Source organism: Octopus bimaculoides, chromosome 27 (genome assembly GCF_046866305.1).
Source record: "Octopus bimaculoides isolate indiv1 chromosome 27, ASM4686630v1, whole genome shotgun sequence".
In the NCBI taxonomy this organism is placed as follows: domain Eukaryota; kingdom Metazoa; phylum Mollusca; class Cephalopoda; order Octopoda; family Octopodidae; genus Octopus; species Octopus bimaculoides.
This window is the reverse complement of record NC_142954.1, coordinates 3155838-3175837: the sequence shown is the minus strand read 5'-3', so window position 1 is coordinate 3175837 and position 20000 is coordinate 3155838. Positions and strand designations below refer to the sequence as shown.

The 20000-nt window shown below is 33.6% G+C and overlaps 1 protein-coding gene across 1 annotated transcript in view; it reads left to right on the top strand.

The window, feature by feature from the left end:
- Positions 1-20000, top strand: part of LOC106871148 (calcitonin receptor) — a 100784-nt gene that overhangs the window by 11842 nt on the left and 68942 nt on the right. The window contains exon 2 of the mRNA XM_089343476.1: positions 3970-4396. Coding sequence (XP_089199602.1) covers positions 4300-4396 — 97 coding nt within the window. The 5' untranslated portion in view covers positions 3970-4299. The remainder of the gene's footprint in view (positions 1-3969; positions 4397-20000) is intronic.

Below are 20000 nucleotides of genomic sequence, written 5' to 3'. Positions count from 1 at the left end.
ATGTATGTATAAATATATATATATACACTCATAAATATATGTCTATTTATATAGACATATATATATATATATATATATATATATATATATAAATATATATATATATATACATATATACATATGTTATACATATGTACACACATATATATATATATATATATATATATATACATATATATATATATATATATATATATATATATGCATACATTATATGTATTTATACACACATACCACACACGCGCGCAAACGCATACATACATACGTTCATTCCGACATTCGCACGCAAACATAACTATTTTTAAAACCGCGAAAGTTATAAAGTTATTTCAATCAGTCATTGTCAAGTATTTCTTTTTTTTTTTTTTTGACAGCAGCTTTGAAATATCGATAGATTAAATATTGATACCGTTTATTTATTGTTCAAAGGTTTGAACTCGATCGACTTCAAATAAAAATGAAAAGTTCTTTTCTCACAATGTGCAATTGTATTTTATTTATTGTCATGTATTTTATAAGTTGTTCCTACGTTTTATACATACATACATACATACATACATGATGGCTTCAGACCCGTGTTCGAGTATTGCCATCGCCTGATCGAAAGTCCCACACATGCGAAGGCTACGACCGGCCATTTTCTTGATAGCCCTCTGCATGATGATTTTTTTTATATTGAGGAAAAGATCTGCACAAATCTAATGCCACTCTCTGAACACAGACAACATTAACTCGAAAAGAAGTACTCGTCGCAGGAGTGGCTGTGTGGTAAATAGCTTGCTTACCAACCACATGGTTCCGGGTTCAGTCCCACTGCGTGGCATCTTGGGCAAGTGTCTTCTACTATAGCCTCGGGCCGACCAAAGCCTTGTGAATGGATTTGGTAGACGGAAACTGAAAGAGTAGTATAAAGTAACTGTCTATAAAGAGGAAATCCCGAATCAAGATGTTAATTACCAGTTAAAGGGGCAAGACGCTAATAAAACCTATGATATTAATACGGAGGGAATTTTATTTCGGGGTACTATGGGTAATTGTTTATAAACAATATTGTTATATTGTATAAAAATAAAATTTAAGATTATCAAAAATTATATCATAACCAAAATAGATAAAATGTGTGTATATACCAATTTTCAACATTAAAGACGGAGGATAACATAGAATAGGTTTAATATTCATTCAATGTACATAATTATTTACTTATTAGATGGTTTCTATAAAGACTGCCCTGGGTATTTACTTATGAAATACTATATATTAATTATAAGCTAAGAATCAGAAAAAAAAGTCGTTGCTGTTCTTAGATAAAGATACATTCTTTCTAATTACGTAAGTCTATGAGAGTTGATTAAAATATATCCATAATAACGTATAAATATTTGTGTATATTTGCACGTGTTCACATAGATAAATGTGTGTATGTATCTGTACACAACTTTTACTCTTCTGATTTTTTTTCTGTGTACTGTTTGTTGACCTATGAACAAACTAAGCAGGGCATCTAAGAAAATCCTTCGCACAACTGGTATTAAGATCAAGGTTGTATGTTCTACAAACCCACATGTGAACTGCAAAAATAGAAACACTGTATATCAGATGAAGTACCAGGAAGGGACTTGCACGGTTATCCCGGACAAATCCCGGAGACATCTATGATGGGTTCAAAGAACACCTGGACAACTGCATTGAGAAAAAAAACCAAACTTTATCTTCTAACAGCATGCTATAGACTTCTACAATGGCTCCTTAGGGAGATTTAGATTAGACATCCTATCAACACATGCCACTGATGTAATACTGAGATAAGTCATCGAAGCTGTCTGTATACAGAAATACAAACCCACCCTCAACCGTAAATCTGAGTGGATTTGGTAGACGGAAACTGAAAGAAGCCTGTTGGGTATATATACATGTGTGTGTGAATGAGTGTGTGTGAGTGCGTTTGTTCCCTCCCCCCACCGCTTGGCAACCGATGTTGGTATATTTATGTCCCCGTAGCTTAACCGTAGAATGTGTATTAATGCTTACTAAGAATAAGTCCTGGGGTCGATTTCTTCGACTAAAACCATTTTAGGCGGTGCTACAGCATGGCCGCACTCAAATGACTGAAACTTGTAAAGGAATAAAAGAATAAAAGAATCTCTGTTATTGCGAACGCGTATCAATATTTTTGATAATTCACTTCCGCAAAAATACAGCCACTCTCTTAACACCTATCGCATCTCTAGTCACATTTTTTTATACTTCGTCTCCATTATAAATCAATCCAAAATAATTTTCCAAATAGTCACGTCGGTTGATATTGTTTTCTTCCATCTTGACAGTTTTTGTTCATTAAATTTCCATTAATACTCTCAGTGGTGTTGCGTTTGTGTTACGCGTAAGTTGCTTTCGAATGTGGTCAGTGTGAATACGAAAAAAGCTGCTTGTTTCAATATTGTGACCTCTGATGATCGTGTGATAACCTACGGAAACAATCGGTGAGCTGTCAGATTGGGATCTATATTAATATATATATATATATATATATCTTCGAAACGTCAGGTTAGAATAGAGACAGCTGATGAAGGAATATTCCAAGTGGCTTTCCGTTTTCCTATGTGTTCGTTCCGCTGTCTGTAGTTCATTGTTCTAACGTCCTGTACTCTGATATGCATATATATACACATGTAGATGTAAGTATGTACATATATGTGTGTATACATGTATATATATTATTTGTATTATTACATTATTGAACGCACACGTCCTTTTTTGCAAGTAAGTCTACTTTATATATATATATATATATATATATATATATATATATACGCAACACTGGCTGTGAGAGAAGGTGCAGGAATGGTTATATGGTAAGAAGCTTGCTTCCCAACCACAAAACAGTTTGATCCAAACTCCCATGTACTCTGAGTTTCAAGCGTGACGCTAATCTTCGACCATTGGAGTTTGAATGGGAGAACAGCTGAAGAGAGTCAATGTTTATTACGGACTGTTTTGACCCATACATATAAATACATACAAACATGCATTTACATACATACGTATACATTCAGATAGACAGACAGACAGACAGACAGACAGACAGACAGACAGATAATATATATTTGTTTGTGGTATGCTTATTTTTATCAGTCAGTACCAACACATTGATATACACGGTGAAGCACAGCAATAATTTCGATCGTTTCAGCCGTCACAAAACGAAGAATTTTTTGAATCCATTATCGATCCTTCTTTCTGTGGAATAATCAAAATACAATGACGAATCCAATGTGTGTCTCTTTCATTCCTTCTTTCCTTCTTTCCTTCTGTCTGTCTTTCCTTCTTTCTTTCTTTCTTTCTTTCTTTCTTTCTTTCTTTCTTTCCTTCTTTGTGTTTCCCTTCTTCCCACATTAATTTATGCAACGGTTTAATAAATCCGATTTCTTTTATCTTTCTTCACCTCATTACCTAGCAACATTCATTGTACAACAATATCGCTGGCAACAACTTCACTCCACTATGCATGCAAATATATATATGTACATGTGTATAAACATATATTTTGTATGTATATATATATATATACATATTATATATAATATTTATATTGCATTTTCCGAATGTTCGCTAGAATGAATTTATGTAACAGAAATATATACATACATGTACATATATATATATACATATTATATATAATATTTATATTGCATTTTCCGAATGTTCGCTAGAATGAATTTATGTAACAGAAATATATACATACATGTACATATATATATATATATATATATATATATATATATATATATATATATATATATATATATACATACTCAAACATACACGCATATACATACATACATACATACATACATACATACATACATACATACATACACATATACATCCATACAGCCATATGTGTGTATTCTTGTACATGTATTTATTCAAACGTATATTTACATATAAACGTTTCTTTTATTTCAGATAGCAATGCGGCAAACAAACACCTATAACAACAGACCCAGCTGACATATCAAAAACAAAAACCAACTCCTGACCACATTGCGTGCAATGATGATTTTACACTAATGATCGCCCGGCTTTAACTCATTATAAATTTATACACACACACACACACACACACACACACACACACACATACACACACATACAAGTACACATTCATATGAGCGTCCGTCGACAGATGTCTTTGACCCGTGTGCAACACCGAAATTTGAAGTAGCTCACTGTCGGATCTATATATAGCGTACGAATACATTGGAAGAGGTCTCTGTTTGAAGAATCTCTATTACAATGGCGGAGGATATAAATGATCATTTACAACATCTTTACCAATATGCTTATGAATACTGCAATGCCACCGTGTTGTCTCATCCTCCACCTGAAGATGGTAAGTACCTCAAAATTCAAATTCCATGCTACAAATGTCCGAGATAAGTATTTTGTGAACAAACACCTTTGTTCGTGCTATTTATAAATCTTTTCTTATGGCGTTGAACTAACAGAATCGGTAGCACGCCAGGAATAATGCTTTGCGCCATTTCGCCCGTCTTCACGTTTTGAGTTCAAATTCCGCCCAGGCTGACTTTGCCTTTCATCCACTCGAGGTTCATGAAATAAATATCAGCAGAACATTGGGATCGATGTAATTGACCTTAGCCACTCTCTCAGAATTGCTGGCCTTGTGTCACTTCCAGTGGTACTTCCGGTCACTTCAGCAATATAATGACATTTGTGCTGGTGGCGATTTCTTTTCCTTCTTTGAACTTTTTCCTTTCTCCTTTCCGACGAAGAGCAATGCTCGAAACTCTCTCCTTTCATCAAGCGTCAAGCTAATACATCTCTTGTGCATTTCGTCATGTTGTCTGTTTTTATTCGTTTTCTTTTATTCATTTATTTGAATTGACTATATATGTGGGGGGTGCGTGTGTGTGTGTGTGTGTATACACACACACAAATAGATACATATATACATAGTTATATATACATAGAATTATATACACACGCATACATACAAATAGATAGATATGTATGTATGTATGTATATATATATATATATGTGTGAATATATATATATATATATATATATATATATATATATATATATATATATATATATACATATATATATACATATATATATATATGTATATATATATAAATTACTTTCTCTAAAGAAATACGCATGGCTTGTATTAATAATGATATATTAATGTAATATAATGGTTTCATTTATATTCATATTCATATTCTTGAGATGTATATTCCCTGTAGTATTGAAACGAACGGAATTAAAGAATTAAATGTAATACCATAAATTCTAACTTTTGACTAATTTAATATATATGTATGTATGTATGTATGTATGTATATACACTTGCAGAGACGTGTGTGCGTGTGTGTGGATGAGTAAAAACACACACATAAACACGCATACGACGTTCTTCCACAGTTTTTATCTGCCAAATCCATTCACAAAGCTTTTGTCAACCCGTGGCTCCAGTACAAAATCCTTATCGAAGGCGCGGCGGCAGAGTGTGGTCGCAAACGTAACCATATGGTCGCTAGGCCACGCCTGCGTCTACAACATTTAATCAACTGGTCTATTTTCTTTTTCTTTTATTTTCTCTTGATTACCCGTACTCATTCTTGTTTACAAATTTCGAATGCAACATGCGGGAGATTTTGTTTACTAATTACTAAGATAATCGGCATGAAACAAAGCCATTACTTATTTATTTATTTGCTTATTTATTTATTTTCATATCATAATATTACAGACGACAGACACCAAAGCATATGTATCTCTTCGTAAACGATCGTTTTAATGAGCTTCTCAATGATAAATACGTGATTTTTCAACGCAATCCGCACGCAACGCAAGCTAATTTTAATTGGGTTTAACGGCAGCAGATAATAAGATTCGCCTTTCTAAATAAAATAATTAGAATCAAATCAGTGAAGAACATTCAAGAAATAATCGCAACATAATTTCAGTGAAAATTGAGAAGGAATTCGGTTGGAAGGAATCACATAAACACGATTGTTTGATGGATAGAGTGATGAAAGAGACTCTAGTTGAGCACAATGGCTATTTAAGCAAAGGGATTCGCAATCAACTGGATGACATAATCTACCTATACAATTATCGACTAACTAGAGCCATCAATTTGTATGAACAGTGTATTATAGATTAATCTGGAGTGATTTTAATCCTTTCAAATGAGAAATGGCGAATTTATGGCCACAAAGAATTGATTAATCTCTGCCGATTGGAAGAAAAATTTCATTCTTTGGAACAATAATCTAATGTTACATATAGATAGATAGATAGATAGATAATATAATATAATATAATATAATATATAAGATAGAGAGAGGAAGAGAAGAAAGCAAGAAGGAATAGTCTACACATAGATACACACAAGTATGTATATTAGGAGCAGGTTGGGCTGTGTGTTTAAGAAGATTGCTTCTGCAAACTATACACGGCACCTTGCGCAAATGTTTTCTGGTATAGGCAAGGGCCGACCAATATCTTCCGAACACATACATACATACATACATTCCATACACACATACAAATACATACAGGCATTGTATAAATATATAAAACACACAGAGGCACAAATCATACATATATATATATATATATATATATATATATATATATATATATATATATATATATATATATATGTACACAAGTTTATACCCGCATCATTTTATGCTAGCACTTGCTTTATATATTACGAGACTAAAAGAGATTTTCCGTACGATTCCTGTATGAAGCAAGGCTAAAATAAAAGACTCTCGCCCAAGGTTCCACGCTGCGGGACTGAACCCGAGACCATGTAGATGAGAAGCAAACTTTCTACCACACATCGAGACTCCAGTCTATGTGAGAAGCATACAGCACCAAGGTTTCGCAAGCGTTCGCCCATCTAAGCACTGACTAGGCTCCACGTTGCTTTGGTAATCGAACGAGATCCGGTGCTTTCCAATGTGTTGTGGCCGTAAGTGTAATGTCCTCTGACGTGAAGGCTCTAAAAGTAGAACCGTTGCTAATAATGTCTTAGAGATATTTATGACATTATAGAGTCGAATTATTATCCTATACTTAACGAGAATTGCATGAGTCGTTGCTTAATCTATATGTATACGTGAGGCTTATGACATAACAATATGGCGGATGTGAATAACTTGCGAACGATATTTATCAGAGTTGGTGAATATAACCAAATAATTGAGGTTTAAAATGGAAGCTTTATATTCAATATAGAAAATGGCTGAAGAATTGGTTAAAGAATGTTGAGTATATTGTAGGAAGATGACAAGACGAAGATATAATTTGGCTTAATTAAAACATTTTAGATGCACTCAAATGTACATGTATGTATATCGTATTTAGGGTTATGGATTCTGGTGTAGAAAGGCAGGAAAGATAAAACTTATAAAAAGACGAACAGAACTGGAAATTGAGCAGTAACATGTACATTAGATAGATAGATAGATAGATAGATAGATAGATAGATAGATAGATAGATAATTTTATTAACTATTGTCGCAATCTCACTTATCGAAGTTTTTGCATCAAACTGATTGGAAGTGTTCGATCCAACGTAAGAAATTTTGTAATGACTAAAGGATATGAAGGTAAATTAAGCAGTGTATGCGAATGACGTATCTACCCTATATACGAATTTAGATCGAAAGCTAACGGCGGGTGCAATATTTAAAATAATAGATCTACTGTATGGAAATAAATTATATTTCCACTCAATACGATGTAGACTTTATGTCCGTTATCAGATATAATGATTATACAAGCTGGAATAAAAAAGATAAGCTATACGAGTTAATTAGGTTTGTTATAGATAATATATAGATTTCATTTTCAGGTAAATTATTAAACGCTTGCATGGTATTCACATGGGAGGTAATTGTAGTCCTTCGTTTGCTAATTTGTGCTTGATAAATTGCAAATTTAGTTTTGTTAATGATTTATGGAAACGGAAAAAAGTCGGTTTAATGAGAGAGTTTAGTGGTTGTTGCAGATACATAAAGGATGTTTTTGTTCCCAATTACAATTTATAAGAATTATTTACCGTGTAAAAATGTATTCTAAGAATTTGAAAGCAAGCAGAAATGGTACTGATGAAACCTGGAATGAGATTATTGGATGCGTGTTTAGATGGTAGTGATTTGGGATGGCTGACTGAACATTGGAGCTGTTTTGGTGAGAGTACTTTTTCGCACTAGAGGTAAATATACGCACGGGTCAGACATATAGGCATACAGACAGAACGAGAGACATTACAATTTATGAACTGAACACGATTGATACGAACACTTTCCATCTCCCCATATACATAAAATATGTTCACACACGTGTGAGACTGAGAGAGGGGGAGAGGAACATTAAAATTCATCAACTGGGCACGCTTGGCGGAAACAGTTTCTCCTCTCCTCATACACTTAAAAAGAAATATTTTCACTCACATAAACAGAATGAAATAGAAGAAGTGGAGAGAACGAGAAGAAACTGGAACTCCGTCGGTTACGGCGACGAGGGTTACAGTTGATTCAATCAACGGAACAGCCTGCTCGTGAAATTAACGTGCAAGTGGCTGAGCACTCCACAGACACGTGTACCCTTAACGTAGTTCTCAGGGAGATTCAGCGTGACACAGAATATGACAAGGCTGACCCTTTGTAATACATTATTTCGACCATAAAATCCTGATTAACTGTATTTACAAGGTTTGTAGGTTTTTTTAATTATAAGATCATCTTTAATCTCCTAGCTGATCGAGTGCTTTTCTACTTCTTGAAGCATCATCACATAATATTTGTGTGTGTGATTGTGTATGTTTGTGTGTGTGTGTGTGTGTGTGTGTATGTGCATGTGTATGTTGTGCGTGTGTTTGTGTGCGTATGTGTGTGTGTGTTTGTGTGTACTATAAAAAAAATGGTGCCTCCTCGTTCATTTATCGTTTTGTATACGCATATCCGATAGTATGGTGACGTTACAGACTTCAGCCACCGTCTCTGGGATATGTGTATACCAACTAACTTCACAAGCTCAGCTGCTGTTACGTTCGTCGTCTTGTTGATCTGTCGCATATACACCGGCAAAGATGGCGATCGATCAGTTACGATATCAGCTTTTAATCAATATGGTCATGAGAAAATACCGTAGAGGAAAATTCTACGTACTGAATACAGTTACATGTAAAATATAATGAGTTTCAGAAATGTGCGATCGTCAGACACGACTGTTAATACTTATAATCAACGGGTGAACGAAATTTGTTGACATGGCTGGGTGGTTTTGCTTGATGGCATTTCCTCTGGTTTTACGTTCTGACTTCAAATTCTACCGAGGTCAACTTTGCCTTCCATCCGTTCAGGATTGATACAAGGAGTACCAACTGAATACTGGGGGGGTCAATATAATCGACTTGGCTTTCCCCTGAAATTGCTGGTCTTGAACTAAATTTTGAAATCATTATTATTATTTTTGTTCTTGCTACTGTTGTTGTTGTTGTTGTCGTCTTAGCCTTAAGTTATGGGACTTAAAGCCAGCCACCGTTTTTACAAGCGATTACGAAAGCAATGAGACAGACACGTGCAAATACACACAGGCACATACTTATATACATACATATATACATACATATATATCCACATAATTGAAACATCCGATATACGCAATTAAAGAGTGCTGAAAAAGTTCCTGGCTTTGGGTAAAAGAAAATACAGGCGGATCAGTTAATTATGATTTTATTCAACAAATTCCCCTCTCAGATTCGCACACATATTGCAGCAGTCCTTCAGTTTTTCCTAAGCTCTGCAAAAAGGATTATAAAAAACGTGCGTGTGTATATTATGTATGTATGTCGTTATTCCGTTCATTTCAAGATTTCTTGCCAATAGAGAAAGAGCCGGTTTCTAACCTAGATCCAAGGCTTCTTCATTGGAATTTCAATATCAACAACTGAATATTTTTGTATATAAGTTATGTGCAGATTTGTATGTTTTATTTCATGCATGTTTTCTCATGTATGTATTTGCATATCTAGACATGCTCGTATGTATGTATGTATGTATGTATGTATATATATATATATATATATGTGTGTGTGTGTGTGTGTGTGTGTGTGTGTGTGTGTGTGTGTGTGTATGCGCAACATGCTCCCACATCAACTAAATAACGAAATCAAAGAGAGGTTATCTTCATTACTTAGGAAAATAACCAGAGATGATGATAGAAAGAGAATCCAACAAGATTTAGAAAAGAATAGACTTCAATGCTCCGACACAGTTTCTGCAAACCAATTTCTCTTACAAGGCATGATCTGTCCGAGGGTATAGTAGAAGACAGATACCCGTGCATTGGGATCGAACTCGAGACGATATGTTCGTGAAGCGGACTTGTTTCCGCATAGTCATGACTGTATCTATACGTAGAATATAGCAGGAAGAATGATGTGGTATAAATATACACTAAAAAATGTGATCAGGGAAAGACAAAGCGGCTATACTTCAAGATATTTGAATCTATAAAGAAAAATCGATATTAAGTGACCGGATATTGACAAGAGCCATCAGGAAATTTAGTGCCGCGTAATCGAAGTATCAATAAACGATTATATATATCTTTAAGAAAAATGGCGAAATTATCCGAATATAAATATCTTGAAGAAGAAATAGCCAGAATATGGGGACTAAAGTAGAAATAGTCCGTGAAATAATAGAAGCCTTGAGAAAGACATGAAAAATTGATAACAAGATAAACGTAAGTGAAGGTTGTGAAGGGGCGTGGACTAGTGGGTTCGGTTACCTGATGGTGGTGGGGGGGATTCCGTTCTTTGAGCAAAATACTTTATTTGGAGCTGCTTCGGACTGTCTTTGAGGCGGTGGGTTGGCAGAATCGTTAGCACGCCGGGCGAAATGCTAAGCAGTATTTCGTCTGCCATTACGTTCTGAGTTCAAATTCCGCTGAGGTCGACTTTGTCTTTCATTCTTTCGGAGTCAATTCCACTGCCTGGCAACTTGGTCAAGTGTCTTCAACTACAGCCTCGGGCTGACCGAAGCCTTGTGAGTGGATTTCGTAAACTGAACCTGAAAGCACGCCATATATATATATATATATATATATATATTATTTTAAATTTATTGGCAGGAGATAGATAGATAGATAGATAGATAGATAGATAGATAGATAGGTACCCACACATGCTCGTACATCGTCATATAGTCCTGGAGCTTTCTCCATTTGCAAGTTCAGTCACGTTAACTTCTATGTAAGTGTAGATTTAATCTGTTTCAAAGATAAGCGAAAGAATATATTACGGAATGATATAAATTGATTCTTCAAGCTATTAACTTTCCCCTATCTCCACCGCCATTTTCTCTTCAAACTTTAATTCCATTTTCAAGCTGAAAAACATACTTTTTACAACATCTTGCCAATTTTACTCTGAATTGCATTAGTAAGTCATCTACAGAGAACGGAAGCTTTTTTTTTTTAAGGTTGATTAAATATGTGTAACGTTTTACTTCTTTGTATGAAATAAATGAATAAATGGAGAATAATTATTGTTATTTTTTATTAACTAATAGGTATATTAATTACTCATGTGATCGACGGTGATAAATTATAATATGCTTATGCATATTCTTTAATGATAAATTTAATTTAATTCTGTGTTGCATAAATGTAAAATTATTATAATTCATAAATTTCGAAATATAAATTTGCATATAGGAACTAATTAACGATCATGTATAAATGTCCGTATAGGTATTGGGATGCTAACAACTTGGTGTAGGATTCAATATACGTATGCTTCTGAACTAAGCATTAGTCGAGTACAGAGCGGTAATGAGGAAAAACAGATGACAAAAGAATAAAAGATTGTCTTAAGAACTTTATTAACTCTTAAGATGATCGCTTATTCTTTTGATATCTTTTTTTTTTCTTATACATAATTAAAAAAAATATTGAATAACAAAATCGACTTCAGCAGGATTTGAACTCAGTACGCAAAGACGGACGAAATGTTATTTAGCTGCGTAAAATGCTTAGCGGCATTTCGTCTGTTTTCACGTTCTGAGTTCAAATTCCGACGAAGTCGACTTTGCCTTTCGTCCTTTTAGGGTCGTTAAAATAAGTACCAGTTGAACACTGGGGTCGATGTAATCGACTTATTGCTGGCCTTGTGCCAACGTATGACATCATCATCATCATCATCATCATCATCATCATTATTATTATTATTATTATTATTATTATTATTATTATTATTATTATTATCATTATTATTGTCGTTATTATTATTATTATCATTATTATTATTATTATTATCGTTACTAATCAGTCCCTGTAGGTTTATTCCTTCTAATTAGTATAAATACCATTTGTCAAGGGTTCTGTATTTCTAATTAGTTCTATTAGGGCCATTCCTCACTTGGTTGGTTTTGATTGACAGTTCAGCATTACCAGTTTTGAGATAGTAACGATAAAGATAATTAGTACATATCTTTAATCCATGAGCTAATTAGTCAGTCGAAAGCCTCTCATTAACTATCTAGACAGTGTCGCCAAACATACCGCTGTTCTTCCCTATATTATATCAATAATTAAACTGCGAGCGTGAACCGTAGTTCACTAATAACAGAAGTAGTTAACTCTAAAAATATTGCCCACCACCACCACCACCACTTGGTTATTATATCTCTAGATTTACGCTTATTTTTGCCTTATTTCATTTTATCTAATCCCTCGCTTTCAGTTTGTAGTTTCCATTTACATAACATTAATTTTAATTACAGTGTAGTAATTAGGATATTCAGTATATTACATCCTAATTCGGATCTTTTCAGTTTGGCTGTCACTTTTCGATTTCTTCAGTTTTTATTCCAATTTAGAGTTATTGGTGTAGTTTTGTATGGTAATCATTGACATGAAATTTCTTTTCGCCATAAATCAATTATTGACGGGTCAATAGCTTTTAAAGTTTGCAAATTTTGGATAATTTTAGCCAATCGTAAACCACAGACATATAGGTAACTATTTCCATTGTAACAAGCCAAGCTTTTACTAAGCTATTTACCCCTCTGTCATGATCTTGTCAGGCTACGAGATCATTTTTCTCTTATTAAATGATTATGAGGTATGAGTTGATCGGGAGATGTATTAAAAATAACAGCTAAATAGGCCTTAAACCGCGCACCAAAATCTTTCTTTTGGTTTTTGCATAATCGTAAAAACGTTCTAAAAATTCAAAAAAAAAATTTTTTTTTAATTATGTGGAGATAGATAGATAGATAGATAGATAGATAGATAGATAGATAGATAGATAGATAGATAGATATACAAATAATGATGGAGGCTGATTTAGACTTAAACAAAAGGATGGACTTCTACTACTTAAGAAATTATTATTTTAGTAGAAATATTTTATGTGTGCAATTGAGCGTTTGTATGTGAATGTATGTGTATGAAGGTGTCTGAGGAAATTCCACTGAGGCGTATATATGGATGTGTGTGTGTGTATCTGTGTGTGTGTTTGTGTGAGCGTTGGTGCTGTTATCAATGGCATTAGAAGGACACACCCGTTCCTCAGAATTAGCCGTGCATGAAATTCAAACAGCTTATGCCACTCCGCACTGCACTTAAATACTCGTACAAACACAAACACCATTGTCCTTAGCAACCAAGCATCCTTCGTTACATCATTCCCTATTAATTTTTCCCCATCCTTTTTAATTCGAATAATTTATTTATTTTTCTTTTTTTATCACGTGGTTTATTCATTCAGATGCCACGGGATGGTCAGTCGCATCATTAGAAAGCAAATCTTAATGATAAATTAAATTTTTGATTTCGTTTTTGTTTTGTTTTTTGTTTTTTTATTTCACTCTATTTTTTTTTATCTGGTTTTGTATTTATTTACTTAACCTCTTTCTGATAGCACACTCCATATATGGTACTTCCAGTATTTTTTAAAGAGTGAACTCTGGCGAATATGTTCTATGGTTTGTGACTATATATTGAAACTATTTGCATTTTTATGTCAGAGACTGTTCTTTTGATTGCTCATAAAATGTTCTGATGTCTCGTTTGATTATTATGCTGAAGAACAATTATATGTGAATGTGTGTTTGCGTTACTGTGCGTAAGCATATATGTGCGACGGATGATGGTGTAAATAACACAAATTACGAAACAGCTGTCAACAAAGTAAACATCTATTCTCGTACTTCATTTCTCTAATGTGATTAATCTATACTTTCATGCACACATGCATGCAGATATGTGTGTGTGTGTGTGTGTGTGTGTGTGTGTACGAGGTCTGATCAATAAGTATCCGGACTGTTGCCATAGTAACGAAGCTAAATCACGCAGAGTAAAGCCGCTTGGCGAAGATTGACCTGGTATTCTGGTGTGCATGCGCACTAAGCTTTAACGTTCTAGTTTACATCCGCTTGGAAAGAAAATGTGTTGCGTATGATCGTCGCACAGAAAGTTGTCATGGCCGTACTTGCTCAGAGACATACGCAAAGTTGCAGAAAATATATGGAGAGGAGTGTATGAGCCGCATAAAAGTGTACGAGTGGTTCAGACGTCTCCAAGATGCCCGAAAAAGTGTCGATATTGATAACCATTCTGGAGAATATATAACCAGCAGAGCTGAGAAAGACATCGCAAACATGCGTGCAGGTATGAGGGGAAATAGTCAAATGATCATCCGTAAGTTATCAGAGGATGTGCAGATTAGTTACGGTTCAGCTCATTAGCACTGAAGATTTAGGTATGAGACGCGTGTCTGCTAAGTTTGCGCCAAACTGTTTTCAGCAGACCAAAAAGACGCTCGGGTTTCAGTTGTACAAGATCTTGATTGTGACAAGAACGATGAAAACTTTTTGGGAACTTTACGTAGGCCTCTGAGCATGAATAGCCAAGGTTTCGGTAAAATTTGATGCAGATTCTGTGCTCAACTTTCTTTGTCATGTTCAATGCGATGGTCACACGCTACACACCTTCCTTCCAAGAACTGGTTCTCTGTGTGTGTCTCTGTCTGTTTCTGTGTCTTTCAACAGATAGACAAGGCAACACAGACTTTCATTAAAAAAAAACTTCTTACACTTTGAACAATTTATAAAGATATGCGCATGACTAACAAATATGATAATAATCTAGTTATAATTATACACACACACACACACATAAGCACACAAAACACACACATATACATACACAAGCTTTACATAGACGCCCCCAAGTCCCGACAATACAATTTTCGTTCAACGGAACTAGACATTTAATTTCAGAGAATGCACAAGATGTTACAATGTACATACACATGCTTTTATATACGTGAGTGTGTGTGTGTATGCGTGTGAATGTGTGTGTGAGAGAGTGTGAGATATATATATATATATATATATATATACATACACGCGCACATAAAAACATACATACACACGTCTATATATATATATATATATATATATATATATATATATATATATATATATATATATATATATATATATATATATATATATATATATATATTATATATATTTATATATAATGATTTCACTAAGGCATAGCAATACTAATAACCAGTTGCTATGCATGTATATTTGCGTGTGTGTGTGTGTTGTGTGTTCGTGTGTATGGTGTGTATGAGTGTGTATTTGTGTGTATGTATGTGTGTGTGTATGTGCCATATTATATATTTCTATAGGATAGTTTGCTTGGAGCTCTGCAATATTTTATAGTCTGTCTTCATTTTTAGTCTGTCTTCAAATATATAACACATTACTAAATATGCATCGATAAACATGGTAGTCTCATTAGAGATACGTAATTAATGAAATTCTTCGTTTTATTTAATTATTTTGAAACAATTTTCTTTCCCGGGAGGCCCCTGTACACGTGTATCTATAAACGGCTATCAAAAAGTTCAAAGAGATAAATTTTCATAGTTATACAGACACACACACACACACACACACACATGTATGTGTGTGTGTTAGTGTGTGCATGTGTGTATTGTGTGTATGTGTGTATGTGTCCAGGGAGGTGAATGAATTTTGACAGTTATTTTGAAGTTTGTAGTCATTTATAGAGATCTTTAGATATAGCTTCAGTTGGTAAATATAGACACAGCTACGTTTACCTAAGAGTATGCTAATATAAGTCTGTGTAAGCATTTAAAAACAACTACATATATATATCTTTCTCTCTCTCTCTCTCTCTCTCTCTCTCTCTCTCTCTCTCTCTCTCTCTCTCTCTCTCTCTCTGTATATATATATATATATATATATATATATATATATATATTTCTCTCTCTCTCTCTCTCTCTCTATATATATATATATATATATATATATAGCTGTCACGAAATTGTTTTACGAAAATAAAAATAAGATCAAAAATAAACGTATTTAAGAAATGTCGTTCAACTATTAGTGACGTCAGTGAACGGTGAAATCAAAATAAAAAAAAATAAGAAATAAAAGAAACACACATAAGAATAGAAAAATAACCTTAAAAAATGATAACCTACAATAGAGTATTTACGTAAACAATTATTGATGATGTCACTGGATAGCTAAAGAATAAAAAAATTTTTTAAAATTCTACGTTATGTCTAATATAAACTTCTATAAGAATTAAACTTACTATATAATAATTGAAAAACTATAACTAATGATTGAAATATTTGAACGTCTTTCTAAATTCATGGCAACACCTTAATGTAAAGTGCCCGTGAAATTTCAATAAAATTAATTTTCAAGTAATTATATAATACATTTCTTCAGAGTAAAGACCACACGTAGAATTACCAATATTGTACAACGGTGCACAGCTAATAGTTGACCACTTTAAATCGTACTGAATGTTCTTATCCTTTAAATTTTAAATGCATTTACTAAAAGTTCAAATTCCGCCGAGGTTGACTATGCCTTTCATCCTTTCGGGGTCGATAAATTAAGTACCAGTTGCGTACTGGGGTCGATTTAATCGACTGGCCCCCTCCCCCAAATTTCAAGGCCTTGTGCCTAGAGTAGAAAAGATTATATAGATTGTTAACTGCACAAACTAAGTGGAAATCTAATCTCCTGGGACTTAATTAAAATTACACCGGTTTGTAATTATCTAGCTCTACACATTTCTTTCGTAGCAGAATGTAAGTTCCTCTTAAGGATCTATTTAGCAAAAGCAGATTTTCAAATATTGTCTTTTCTTTTTTATTATGTAGTGTATAACATTTATCTCTTATCTGTCAACTACGGATTGTGACACATTTTAAGTAGATCGATATGTGCGCTTCCCGATAACTCGAAACCACACCTTATTTTATTTTTAATATTTTTTTTTCTTTCAAAGTGCGGAGAATTTGCGAATGCACCTCGCGGAATTGTTAGAATGTCGGACAAAATGTCTTTGTGGTATTTCTTCCTACCCATTACGCTTTGAATTCAAATCTGATCGTGTTTATCTCTGTCTTTCATCTCACAGTGGACAACGAAGGATGTATCTCTTCTCGTGCAAGCAAAGGTCTAATATTTCAGATTTTGTATTCATGTATCGGCTAAGTATTAGTGAATTCGTTACGTACAGTCGTTTTTCTGTCACACGCTGCCTGTATTTTTTTTTTTTTGTTGTTGAGTAAATTGCACACATTTCTATTCATCTCCATCTAATATTCGTAATAAGCACCTTTCTCTTTCAAAATTTATGCATACTTGTCTAACTTGTAAAAATTCCACTTCTCGTAGTTCCTAAATGAAAATATGTGATTGTGCAAGCGCTCCTTGAGTGGCCCCTCAGTCATTCTAATGATGCATATCTGATAGTATGCACTATCCAGTCCCTGGACCTGACCATGCACACGTATATAATGGTCTCTTTGTTGCAGAGGCCATCGAATACGTTGTACTGCCTCTGTCTAAGCAGCCAGCCTGACTGCTGGGAATGATGTCGATGTGCGTTAAAGAAGTTCGTTTTGCAAAATCGAAGTTTAGGGTTCAGTCCCACTCAGCATGACAGTGGGTATGTAGCTTCTGTTACAGCCAAGACCGACCAATGCCTTAAGAGTGAACGTAGTAAACAGAAACTGTATGGAAGTCCAGCGTATGTGCATGTATGTGCGCATGAATCTGGTTGCCTCACCTCCTTCACCGCTTGGCAATCGGAGACAAGGCCGGCCCTTTGAATTACAGGTATTACTCACTCATGCCAGCCGAGTGGACTGGAGCAACGTTTAAATGAAGTCTCTTGCCCAAGAACACAACGTAAAGCAAAACCGGGAATCGAACTCTCGGTCTTATAATCGTGAGCCAAGTACTGTAACCACTTAACCACGTGACTTCAGTAGTTCCACGAAGTTTACTATAACCAAAACGACACGATTTCTTTTTTTCAATTTATGTAACACCTAATATACAATTCCGCAATTTCTCCGATCAGTGGGCAATTTTTCAGGAATAATGTTACAGCACAATTTCATTTTATGCCAGGCAAATTGATCGATAATGCATCCGAAGTAGCAACTGAATTAGTTAATAAAACATATTCACGCGAATAATATTTGCAATCTGATAGAACTCACAGAAATATAAAAAGCTCCCCCGGGGATAAATAACTGATTCTTTCTCCGATATGTAGGAATTACAAAAAGTCTAAGATGGCTGTAATTTTATCGACACGTGACTTTTCATTGTTTTGTCGCAGTAACGCTTAAGTGGTGATTGCTTCCAATCGTAAGTTTTGAGTGTGTGTGTTCAAGTGTTTTGGACTCTGTAATATATGTATGTACATATGTATGTATGCATGTATATATATATATATATATGTGTGTGTGTGTATATATGTATGTATATATATAAGAGCTCTGTAATATAACTATGTATATATGTACATATATATATATATACATATATATATATATATATGTATAAATATATATATATATATATATATATGTGTGTGTGTGTGTGTATATATATATATATACAAATATATATTTATGTATACATACGATATATATTCCTACACACACACACACACACACACACACACATATATATATATATATATGTATATATATATATATATATATATATATATATATATATATACATATATATATATATATATATATATATATATATATATATATATATATATACATATATATATATGTATATATATATATATATGTATGTATATATATATATATGTATGTGTGTGTGTGTGTGTGTGTGTGTGTGTGTGTGTGTGTGTGTGTGTGTGTGTGTGTGTAAAATATTAATGCCTTCGGTTCAACGTATAATAAAACATTCATACTGTCCGCCATGTTCGCTTCTCTCCTTTGTCTGTTATAAGATTTTTGTACGATTTTGGAACTTAGCGCATTAGTTATTCCACCATTTTCAATATTGTAACGTCTTGCCATTACATAAACTGCTATTTGCATTAAACTGTGTTTTTCTATGTCGCCTTGAGATGAAAAAAAATAATAATAAAAACACTTATGTGTATATGTAAGTACGTGTGCATATTACGTATATATACACACACACATATATATATATATATATATATATATATATATATATATATATATATATATATATATATATATATATATGCTTAAATGTAAATATTTATGTATGCGTGTGTGTATGTATGTATGTTTGTATACATGCCGGTTTATTCCTGTATATATATACATGTGTGTGTGTGTGTGTGGAGAAAGGGAGACAGAGACAGTTAGGGAGAGATGGATATACAAATGCTTGTGCGTGTTTGATTATATATACATACCTATGATCAAGTATATACAGAAACATGTACGTGTACGTGCTCATATATGCATATATATGTTTATATATGTATATATATATATATATATATATATATATATATATATATATATATATATATATATATATATATATATATA